This window comes from Agelaius tricolor, unplaced genomic scaffold (genome assembly GCF_023055355.1).
Source record: "Agelaius tricolor isolate 1412-34295 unplaced genomic scaffold, bAgeTri1.0.p SCAF_8, whole genome shotgun sequence".
In the NCBI taxonomy this organism is placed as follows: Eukaryota; Metazoa; Chordata; class Aves; order Passeriformes; family Icteridae; genus Agelaius; species Agelaius tricolor.
The window spans coordinates 2,880,820-2,891,705 of NW_027269268.1; the positions used below are offsets into that span (position 1 = coordinate 2,880,820).

Below are 10,886 nucleotides of genomic sequence, written 5' to 3' on the forward strand. Positions count from 1 at the left end.
CTAAAATGTGGGAACATTACTTTATTTTTGAAATTTCTTTCATTCATCCTTGCATACCTTCAGTTGGGTGGGAAAATATCCTGAATGGAGAAGTTTAACCTGTGGAGCAATTTCAAGGAACTGAGTGATGTAGGAAACTCAGTCAACTCTATCCCCTCAAAAATCCAGATTGTTGGAGTAGTGTTCAGCCTGATCTCACAGACTAAATAAATACTTTATTCTTTATGTTTTATTTTCCTTTATTCAGGGTTTCTTTAGTGGGTATGTTCAGGTTGCTGTACGACTCTGAAAATTGAGGCAGTTCAGGGTTCTGTTGGTCTGTTTTCCCTGGGAAGCTGAGATTCTTGTATGGAAAGGGCCTCCATGCAAGGAGGAGAATCCTGGCAGTTTGCTGAGATTCAGGTAACCCTTGGAGGCTGAGTTACAGGAATATTTTTCATTCTATGCCAAGTTTTCCCACCCCTCCTGCAGGAACCTGGCGATACGCCGAGGAGAGCGATCGGGTTCTTGTTCAGGCAGTCTGCCTGCAAATCAGGGGACAGATCCTGCAAAAGCTTGGTAAGGCTGTCTTCTGGAAGCTTCCACTCAAGGTTTCCCCATTTTTTTTCTCCTTTAAAATGTTACACTGGACACGTCAGAATTTTGGCTGGTGGGGAACGCCCTGTACCCATAAAACAGGCACAGAGGATGAGTTGCACACCCATCTCTTTGCAGCAAGGGCCTGTAACAATGTGCCAAGCAAACATTTTGCAGGAGTTAACATTTTATTACTAATCTCACCTGAAGCCAAGGAACAATCTGAAATGTTCCCTTTTTCCCTGTGCCACTCCATGTTTGTCCCAAATTCACTATTCCCAAAGGCAGGTGGTAGTTTTATCAAAGGGACATCCCAGCAATGTCCTCTCTCAAGACAGGAAAATCCCTGATTTTCAGCAGGATGGGCTTTTGTATTCAGGGTTTGGCACTTGAGACAACAGTCTTCATCTTATGCTTTTGGTTTGAGATACCAAATCTTCCATGATTGTGGAGCTGAAGTCTTTTGTGAGGACAAAATGGGTGTTCATGCACAGCCAAAAGCTGAAGGAAACTCATAAATAGTCAGAGTCACTGAAGCAGAACATGCTTTTATGTTTTGCTTGGTTTTATGGTTTTATCATGGTTTTATCCTGTTCTGAGGGCCCAAGGGGTGAAATAAGCTGTGGAAATGCATCTCTGGCATCCCCTGCTTAGTGCCTGTTTTCTGCTTTATTTCAGGGATGTGGTATGAGGCAGCAGAGCTGGTCTGGGCTTCCATCGTGGGATACTTCCAACTTCCTCAGCCAGATAAAAAGGTAGCATCTCCTTTCCACTCTGCATCTCCCTGCCAGCCCAGGAAGCACTGCAGCTTAGCTTTTGTTTCCCTCTGTGACACACCTGAGGCGGGGTTAACAGGCAGCACAAAGTCTGTATTCCGCGTTGTTTCCGCGTGCATGCACCGCCTCACCCACGCTTCCTTTACTGCAGGGGGATGAAAGCAATACTCGTCATTAAATAGAGCCATCTGAAGTGAAACCATCCCTGAGGATGCCTCTGGTGCCTCCAACAAGGACAGCTTAATTCCAGAGATCAGCCACAGATTTTAGCTATTTCTTAGGATTAGAGGGAATTGTTTTTCCCCTGAGCACGTTTGTGGTGGGTGATGGATTCCCCTGGCCCTGCAGGACCTGAGCACCTCACAGAACCCCCCTGCCTGTCCTTGGCATGTTTGTGAGGCTGAGCAGCACTCATCCTCCCACTGGAGATGGAGCAGCAGTCACACCATGTGTCTGTAGCTAAACAGGAATGTGAGCCTGAGCCTGGCGAGTCCCAGGGTGATGCTCACAGAGGGTTTGTAATTGGACCCCAGCACAAGATATCCCAAAAACCCAGACCTTGTCACCTCTTGTCTGCCATGTCTTAAAGCTTGACCTCAAGCTCAGAACATTTCTGTGTTCACCATTTCAGCGGCAGCAGGGGGTTCTGCAGTGAATTTTGTGAAAGCATGTCCGGTCGGGTGTCTGTCTCTGCCCAGACATGCGTAGGGTGGTTCTGGGGCCACCCATGCTTCAAAGGACGAGTCTGGACTCTTCAGTTTTTCGGTCTTCAAACTGTTTATTATTTCTTATCTACAGAATTTTCTTTCTGCCCAGCCGAGGTCTGACCAGCAAGGCAGCCAAGGGCACTCTGACCACTCACGGGGCGGTCGTGTCTTTTTATGCTAAAAACTACGTACATCATATTTACCTTTATTTCCCAATACCTTTCATATTAGCAAGTGCACCTTCACCATGGACCAATCCCCAACTGCCAACATCACCACAGAAAATGGATGACAAGAAGAAGAAAGAAGAAGGACAAGACACACCCTGATCCCTCCATCTTGTCTCCATAACCCCCCTGTACTAAAACCCTAAAATCTATATCTCACCCTGTAAATACATCATTCCTGCACCATTCATTCCCAAGTGACTCTCATGTCCTCAAACAGGTGGCACATCCCTAGAGGGATCGAAGTCAAGCCACCAGGCGCTCCTGGCAACATTCCAGGATTTCTGAGCCCCCCCAAGGGTTCTCTTGGCAACTCTGGACATCCGGAGTGATGTGCTGAGTTCCCACAAAAGCATACCTGGGTTTCTTAATTATTTGGCCAGGCAGGCCCTTAGGTGGCATCAGGTCTTCCAGATTACTGCACTTCCTGCAAGTGAAATTAATAAAACCATACCAAGATAGCATCTCTGGATTTCTTAGCCATGCTTCTCTTTGGATCTTGTTTGTGTGTTTGTTTGCTTGTTTTTCTGGCATGTTCTACACAGCAGAGCAGAAAAATTCAAAATACAGGGGGGGAAAAAACCCCAGTATGAAAATTTTTAATTTCTCTTTCAGGGAATTGCCACATCCTTGGGTATTATGGCAGACATCTTTGCTTCCATGGATGAGCAGGATTATGCACGCTTCAAAAGCAGTGCTGACATTGACCTGGTGAGACTTGGTTTGGGCTTTGTGTGTGTGGGTGCTTCAGGTGGTCTCCAATTCACTCACACATTTCCTCTCCCGTGCTGAGAGGGCTGCAGAAACTTCCATTGCTCCCAGTGAAAGAGCTCAGTAGCACCTAATTGGGAGAATGCCTGGCTTCAGGAAAAGAATATATTAAGAATATGTTATAGAGTGTATATATTTAGAATATTTATGGAGTCAAAAGTGCTGTATCCATGGTGAACCTTAGCAAGAAGGGTCTTGCAGAAACAAACCAGGCTCTTGTTTAAGATATGATTGTCCCTTCTTACCAGGCACCATATATTTGGAGATAAAGTCCTTAAGTTGAGGTTTTTCCCTTATTTTTGGGGTTTTTTTTCTTTCATCAGAGTCTCCTGCAGGAGTTCAACCACCGCTTGTTATCAGCAGCCGAGGCCTGCAAGCTGGCAGCTGCCTACAGCCAGTACACCCCCCTGTTTGTCCTCACGGCCGTGGTGAGTGTTACTCCTCCCTCTGGAAGGGGGATTTGTGCAGGGGAAGAGCCCAGGCTGCTCAGTTTGGCTCTGACATGGCTTTCAAGCAGTGCATCACACAGGGTGTCTGTGTTGAGGGTTGGGTTGGTTATATGGGGTATACATTGAGGGAAAGCTATCCCCATAGTGAGGATGGGCTTTAAAGCCCTGGGAGTGCTGCCTCTCCTAGAACTACAGCTGTATTTCAAAGGGGAAAAAAAAGAGAAAGTTTATTTCCTCCAGGAAACACAGCAGCAGGGGGTTAGAGCTGAGCTTTGCTTCAAATTCTGTAAGGGAAAGAAACATGTGTTTAATTCTCTCATTCCTCTTTGGTCCCCTCCCAGAACATCCGTGGGATGTGTCTGCTGTCCTACAGCCACTCCAAGGACTGTCCCCCGGAAAAGAGAGAGTTCTACTTGTCTGCAGCCAAAGAATCCTTCGAGGTGGGGCTGCTCACCAAGGAGGAGCAGAGTGCCATCACCAGCAGGCAGGAGCTGCACAGTTTCATCAAAGCCGCCTTCTGCCTGGCCACCGTGCACCGCTGGCTCCACGGGGACAGCCAGGAGCTCCATGGGGTTACCCAGCTGTGCAGGGAAGCCCTGGGCAAGCTGCACTCCTACAGCACCTCCTTCCCAGAGGAGGAAGATAAGGGGATGCTTGCCAGAGAGATCATGTCTCTGGTTGCAGCCGTGAAGAGGCGCCTGCGGGTGGGAGGCTTCCCAAATTCCGATGCCAGGTCTTACGTCCCAGACAGTTATAAAGGCTCGGTACAAAAACCTGTCCTGCAAGGCGAAGCCAGCTTTGAGAAAATCCTTGCCAAGCATTCCCAGCACCACCTGTCAGTGTGCCAAGTGTTTGAAAAAACTTGCAGGATTCATAAAACCACGCTGGGAGAGATCCAGGTGGGAGCTTGTATCACAACCCTGAGAACAGAGACCAAAACCATGGACACCCTGTGTACTGCTGAAGACACAGCTCACCAGAGGAGTGGTGCTGTAAAAGTTCTGGGCTCACCAACAGCAGGAAACAGCTCAGAGGGACTCAGTGGCCAAAGAAATCAAGACATTGGCTCTGGTGTGATGAAAATTTCCTTTGAAGAAGAGATGGAGCTGTTAGAAATTAAAATAAATAGTGAAAAAGATGTTTTCAGCAGAGGGCAAGACAGGAGCCAAAGCACTACTTCTGAGAACTCTTGGTGCAAGCTGTCCAAATGCAGTTACTCTTCCAGCTGGGAGGAGCTGAGTTGTAATAGCAGCAGAGAGTCTCTCAGGGACAGGCAGCAAGGGGAGAAGGGCTCAGTGGAGGAGCAGTGCTGCACCACAGAACCCGATGGAAGCATCCAGGACACTCCCCTGTGCTCCTTACCTCCCAGAGCCTGGCATCCTGCTCCTCGGGAGCCCCTCCGTGGCTCTGGGGGGTCTCCTCAGCATTCCTCAGAGGGGTGTGCCCCTCGAGCAGGGAGGATGGTGGAGAAGGAGCCTCTCTGCAGAGAAGAGCTGCAGGAGGGAAGGCACCGTGGAAGGAGCTCCTCAAAAGAGAAATCAAAGGGCTCAAACAATGAGTTTCCTTCCCTCTCCATCTCCTACTCTGCTCCTACAAGGCAGGAGGAGGAGATGTCCTTTTCCTGTGTAGAGCTGAGCTGCAGGACCAAGGACAGCAGCAGGGAGGGAAGCATCGGTCGCTTTGAGCGGCTCCACTCGGGAGAACCTGCAGACAGCACCGAGGGTCCCTCGTTTGAGGCACAGCCCCCCCAGGACAGGGGCCCTTCTGCACCATCAACAAACATCGGGCTGAAAACGGGTAGTGACTCCTCTGTGCCTGGCTGGGTGAGCAAATCTGCCATACTGGGGAACAGATCTCTGCAGGTGCCTCAGGTTGACACCCAGGCAGAAACAATGGATGACACTGAATTTGAGCTCATCAGCCTGGGAGACTTGGTAAAGGATTATCCTGCAGCACTGGCTCCAAAGCATGGAGCAACTCCCAGTGTGCCAACAGCTTTGTCCTCCCTGGGAAAGATACCCACAACCAAGCACTTTGACTGTGCCACTACAGAGGAAGATGAAGAGAAGTCTCAGGATGTGCTGGGCAGCAGGGGACAGTCCAGTTCCTCTCTGAGTTCAGGGATCACATCAGCACTGATGGCCATGAGCTGCCCTGCAGGTTCAGTCCCAAGGGGAAGTGGCTTTGCCTTCATGCCTGGCAGAGTGAAGGAAGAGCTCCTGGATGCTCGCTTTCTGAGGGATGATGATTACAGGCAGCTCCTGGCAGGGGTAGAGTATCACTGGCTTGTCCAGAGACTGATGCCTACTGGGATCTTTAAGAGCAAAGAGCTTCGCAAAGCATACTGTGAGTTCCCACACAGCAACCTGTGCCTCCACAGAGAGCAAGCTTGACTTAGTATTTTAGTCAGGATTTAATTTTTTATTGCATTTTACCCCGTTACTTGAGTTTAGATTCCACATGCCATCCCTGAAATCTGTCTAAGATAATGATCATGGAGTTAATCATAAATAACAGCCAGTTCTCAGCACAGGCTCAGAGCAGTCCTGTGTATTTCTCCGTTTTATCTGTGGTGTTCTCTTTTTTGTAGCTGCCCTTCTTCTGAAATACTCCAAGAAATCGGGGCTATGGACAGGCCAGGAGACAGCTGTGTTCATTGGGGACTACCTGAATGTGGCCAAGGAAGGCAAGCAGAGAAATGCCTTTTGGATACACTTCCTGCACCAAGAAGAAAGCCTGGGAAGGTATGGATTTCTGAAACAAAATGTTCATCAATGCTGCTTGTTTGTAAATATGGATGAAAACGGTCTGGTAAGATTTGCTGTAGCAGGAATATTTGATGGCTTTGTCCAAATGTGTTGGACATTTTGGCAATCTTTCCCATCACTCCATGTAACTCTAGCTTTTAATTTCCAGGAAGGAAAAGCTGCTTTACTGTTGTCTTCTAACAGCTAATGGCAGAGTTCAGATCATTGTTAGGAGTAGCTTATTCATTATTATGGATGGAGAACAATATTTTAATATCTCTGAGTCAAACTCCCATCCCAGGATTTGATGGATAATTTTTCACATCTCTGAGATAGAAAAGAATTCCACCCAGTTTTAATGGCAACCATTTTAAAAGCACCACCCAGAGGTGGATTTGCTTCTGACATGTTCTTCTTGGCAGTGATGTTTCTGTATCACAGCACCCAGAACAAACACCTCTCCAGACCCTTCTCCTTTTGTTCAGGTATGTTGGGAAGGAATACAAAGAGGAAAAAGGACTCCTCCATCATTTCAGTGACGTGGAGCGACAGATGACAGCCCAGTACTACGTGACAGAGTTCAACAAGAGGCTGTATGAGCAGAAGGTCCCTACCCAAATCTTTTACATCCCCTCTGCAGTGCTCCTGGTAAGAACTGTCTGCTGAGCAACCCCAAGGACCTGATGAGGAAAGGTGTCTTGGGTCAATTACAGCAACAGTGGGGCTGTCTCCTTTCAGATTCTGGAAGATAGAATTATAAAAGGATGTGTGAGTGTGGAGCCCTACATCCTGGGGGAGTTTGTGAAACTCTCCAACAACACCAGGGTGGTGAAGAATGAGTACAAAGCCACAGAGTATGGTCTGGCTTATGGCCACTTCTGCTACGAGTTCTCCAAGGGAACTGACGTGGTCGTCGACCTTCAAGGTGTGTGTGACAGTGATGTTTATGCCTCTCACACTCAGCTGCTGGCCCACTGGTGTCTTTGGGGTATTCATTTGGTTAAAATTCATTGTGTGCCTCATAGGGTTCTGCTGTTGCTGCCATAGGTGGAAACTGGGAGTCACTGAGGTGACATGAAGAGAGGAAGGGCCATGCCAGGCAGAGAGTCCTGAGTGTGCTAAAACAAAGGCTGTGGTGTTTATCAAGATAAACAAGATACCAAGATGTACCATTTCTTCCACAGGTTGGGTGACAGGTAACGGGAAAGGCCTCATCTACCTCACAGACCCCCAGATTCACTCCCTCAATAGCAAAGACTCACGCTCCAACTTTGGGAAGAAAGGAATTTACTACTTTTTTAATGATCAACATGTGGAGTGCAACGAGATCTGTAGCTGCCTGTCCTTGACAAGGCCCTCCATGGAGCTGCTGGCCTAGACTGGCACAGGTCAGTCCACAGAACAACCCATGAGCTGGACACTGTTTTATCCTAGACATCTCTGGGAGCAGCTCGTCCAGCAAGACAGTGAACAGCTGCCTTCATTTCCTATTCTCCTCTTCCCCCCCAAAGCCCCCATGTCCCACTGCCCCCAAGCACTGGCATCCTTTCTTTTGGGAGATTTCCTTGATGAGAAAGGGGGCACAGCATTAAAGTTCCACAAAAAGATGGGTCCCCAACAGACTTTGCTTTAACAAAGCCATCCCCTTTTGTTTCTGCAGCCAGCAGAGGTTTTTAGGCTTTTGTCCCAGCGTTTTAGCAATGCTATTGTTTTCTAGGTGATGTTTGTGCTGAGTTGTTTGGAAAGATGCCCTATCCCTGGGCCAACTGATTAGAACTAGGTGTAAAGAGGGAGAAGGAAGAGGGGGAAAAAAATATTAAATCTCTTTATTATGGTGCATAAACCTTCAGTCTTGAGGAGCTGCGCAGCTGCGCGGGGAGAAAAATGCATTCAAAAATATAATGCCAGTGTGAATAATCCTTTCCCGAGCTCTGCTCTCAGATTGTTCCAGCTTTGTCAGGTGAACTTGAACCGGGCCATCAGATTTGCGGCCCTTCCCATTGCACACTGTCTGTCACCCCGGGGCATTCACCATCTTGCCTGTTGTTAAGAGCCAGCAAACAATCCATCATTGATCTGGGCAGTCGCCGGCTGACACGGCGGTGAAATCGGCATGTGACGGGACACTCGGCCCCAGTGTCTCGCAGATTAAAGTGATACATGGAAGCTCACGTGTTACTGGGAAGATTAAGCCCGTTATCTTGTTGTGCAGCCAATAAAGGCCGGCCTTGTTCTCGCTCGGCAGTGGGGAAATGCTGGCTTTAACTGAGTGACGAACCTGCATAGCTCCGTGCTCCGGACAGCGAGCGCAGCCGGGCTCCGGGGGGCGAACAAAGCTAGTTAGCAAGATCCCGGGAATTCATGGGCAGCAGAGGTGCTGTGTTAAGGCCTCTCTGCAGAAGCTTTCCGTGCTCTGTAGGGACAATTAAAACCAAAACAAAACCCCTCGGACACTCCCTGCACAACAAAGTGTCCTAATGCGCTGTCAGCAGGCAGCATAAGCAGTTTTGGGAGCCCTGACCAGTCCTGCGTTTTCCACTCCTTCCTGCTCAAAGGGAGGAAAAGAAAATTTATTTAGACGTGCTTCTGAATAAATCCATCCCTATGGAATTTTAATATTTTGCTTTCTTCCTAGTATTTCCACCTAGCAGCTTGTTTATTTTGTTGGTTTAGGAGACATTTTGCCACCTCAGCCAAAGTTATGGCTACTCACAAGTAAAAGTTAGGGTTGAGGATCAGCTTGTTCAGTTCCCTGTTAAAACAGACATGGAATCATATTCTACTGGTCTTACTCTTCATAGGATTCTAACTCTTTACAATTTCAGATGTATCAGGCACTCTCTCTTCATCCGGGGCTTGGATACTGGAAATCGTGGATTTATAACCTCACTGCCTGCAGAGCTGGGGCTCTTCATGAACGTGGCTCCAAACACACGGAGTTTAAGTTATTGGCTGCAATTTGTGGTATAAATAGGGGATTATTGAGGAAATAAATAGTTGACTCTGAGGATGGAGAATTTAATATTTTGGCTGTAAATCTCATCATAGAGATACTGACAAAAAAAATTTCCTCTGGTATCAGAATAAAGTAATTTGAACTAACTGAGACATCGGGAATACTTTCTCTTTTTTAAATTAGAAATTGGAAGTTTTTATTGGAGATCCAGTGGTTTGTGTTAAGTAACTTGCTACTGAGATGATTTTTTGGCTTGATTAATTGTAGTGCTCTCCAAATTCCAACCTAAGTACTCGGTATAACCATTGAGAGCCAGGCTCTACAAAAGGAGCGGAGCTGTGCCGTGCTGGCACAGTGAAATATGAGATGTAGGGACATCACACTTGAGGAAGCATGAAACATTTTTTCCTGTCACCTAAACTCCAGGACTTGAGTGTAAGGACTTGTGTAAGTGCTGCTGCAAGTCAGGCACGAAACTGGCCTGCTTGTGACAGCGGTGACACACTTTCCTGTCCTTCAGGGAGGGTATTTGCTTAAAGAGCTTTTTCCTCCTTCCCTTTCTGCAGGTATCCAGGTGAAAGGCAGTTTTGTTGGCTGTGTGTCGTGCCTGTGCATCCAAGTTAGTAAATCTGATATCCAGGGAACAAGCTGATGCAACCAAAGCCTGCTAACAGGTAGAATGATTTTCTCACTCATAAGTAATGCCAGTAACTGGAGCACTTCGGGGAATTTCTCTTAGAAAAGATGCAGTGGGAAGGGATCCCAACAATACAGGGCTGAGCCAAGCTTGCCTCCCTCCCTCTCCCTCGGAGCCGCAGCATCCCGGGCTGTTCCGGCTGGCAGAGAGCGGGCACGGGCTGACCCCTCCAGCTATGAGGCAGCCCCTGCACACGAGGCAGCATAAACCCAAACCCGACATCAGCTGCCCCCAGAGCCCAGCTGCTGGATTTCGGCACAGCTCCTTCCCCAGACACGGCTATTCATGGGGAACGAGGGGAAAGCCTCACACCAGCAAGGGCAGAACCGCAGCCCGGGCTGCCCAAATCTCTTCTGCTTGGAAGAACACAGCAGCAGCAGATTCCTCGGCGTCTCCTTCCCCCTAACCAGACCGGGGTGTTTGCAGCGAGGTGTTGGTTGGTGCCTGCGGCTGTCACCTGCTGCCTCGAGGGGAGCCCCGGCACACGGGTGCCTCCCCCAGCTCTGCGGGGAAGCTGGCGGCAGCGTGCCGCTCTCGCCCCTCTCTCCCGGGAGTGACACACGCCACCCTCCTTTCTTCCACTTGGATGAAATCGTGTCCCCTCTCCCCTGGCGGAGCGGGAGCAGATGGGGCTGCTGGCCTCCGCAGCCGCCTGCCCGCTGCCCCAGCTCGTGTGAGCCCGCTGTGCCCGCCCGCTGCCCCCTCCCTACAGAACCTAATCCCATCCCCTAATCCCGAACTTCTCTGCCAAACTGTTCTTGAGGCACAGAGTGTATCTTCCATCAGAAGATACCGAGTTACGAGCGATTTGTTTAACGCAGGAGCCGAGCATCCCGCGCACAGCTCCGCAGGGGCAGCTCCGGCATCCCGGGGGATTCCCGGGGGTACAGCCAGCGCCCCTGGGAGCGGGATGAGGGCAGGATCCCCCCGGCAGGCAGCAGGTGCCTTTCCTGCCTCGCTCACAGCCCAAACTGTCGTGC

At 49.1% G+C, this 10,886-nt stretch overlaps 1 protein-coding gene across 1 annotated transcript in view; it reads left to right on the forward strand.

The window, feature by feature from the left end:
• ALPK1 (alpha kinase 1) overlaps positions 1-9,257 on the forward strand; it is a 33,149-nt gene extending 23,892 nt beyond the window's left edge. Inside the window, exons 6-14 of the mRNA XM_071431321.1 lie at positions 472-558; positions 1,255-1,331; positions 2,902-2,997; positions 3,381-3,485; positions 3,848-5,852; positions 6,097-6,250; positions 6,739-6,901; positions 6,992-7,178; positions 7,438-9,257. Of these exons, the coding sequence (XP_071287422.1) occupies positions 472-558; positions 1,255-1,331; positions 2,902-2,997; positions 3,381-3,485; positions 3,848-5,852; positions 6,097-6,250; positions 6,739-6,901; positions 6,992-7,178; positions 7,438-7,631 (3,068 nt within the window). The 3' untranslated portion in view covers positions 7,632-9,257. The remainder of the gene's footprint in view (positions 1-471; positions 559-1,254; positions 1,332-2,901; positions 2,998-3,380; positions 3,486-3,847; positions 5,853-6,096; positions 6,251-6,738; positions 6,902-6,991; positions 7,179-7,437) is intronic.
• Positions 9,258-10,886: the final 1,629 nt, after the last annotated feature.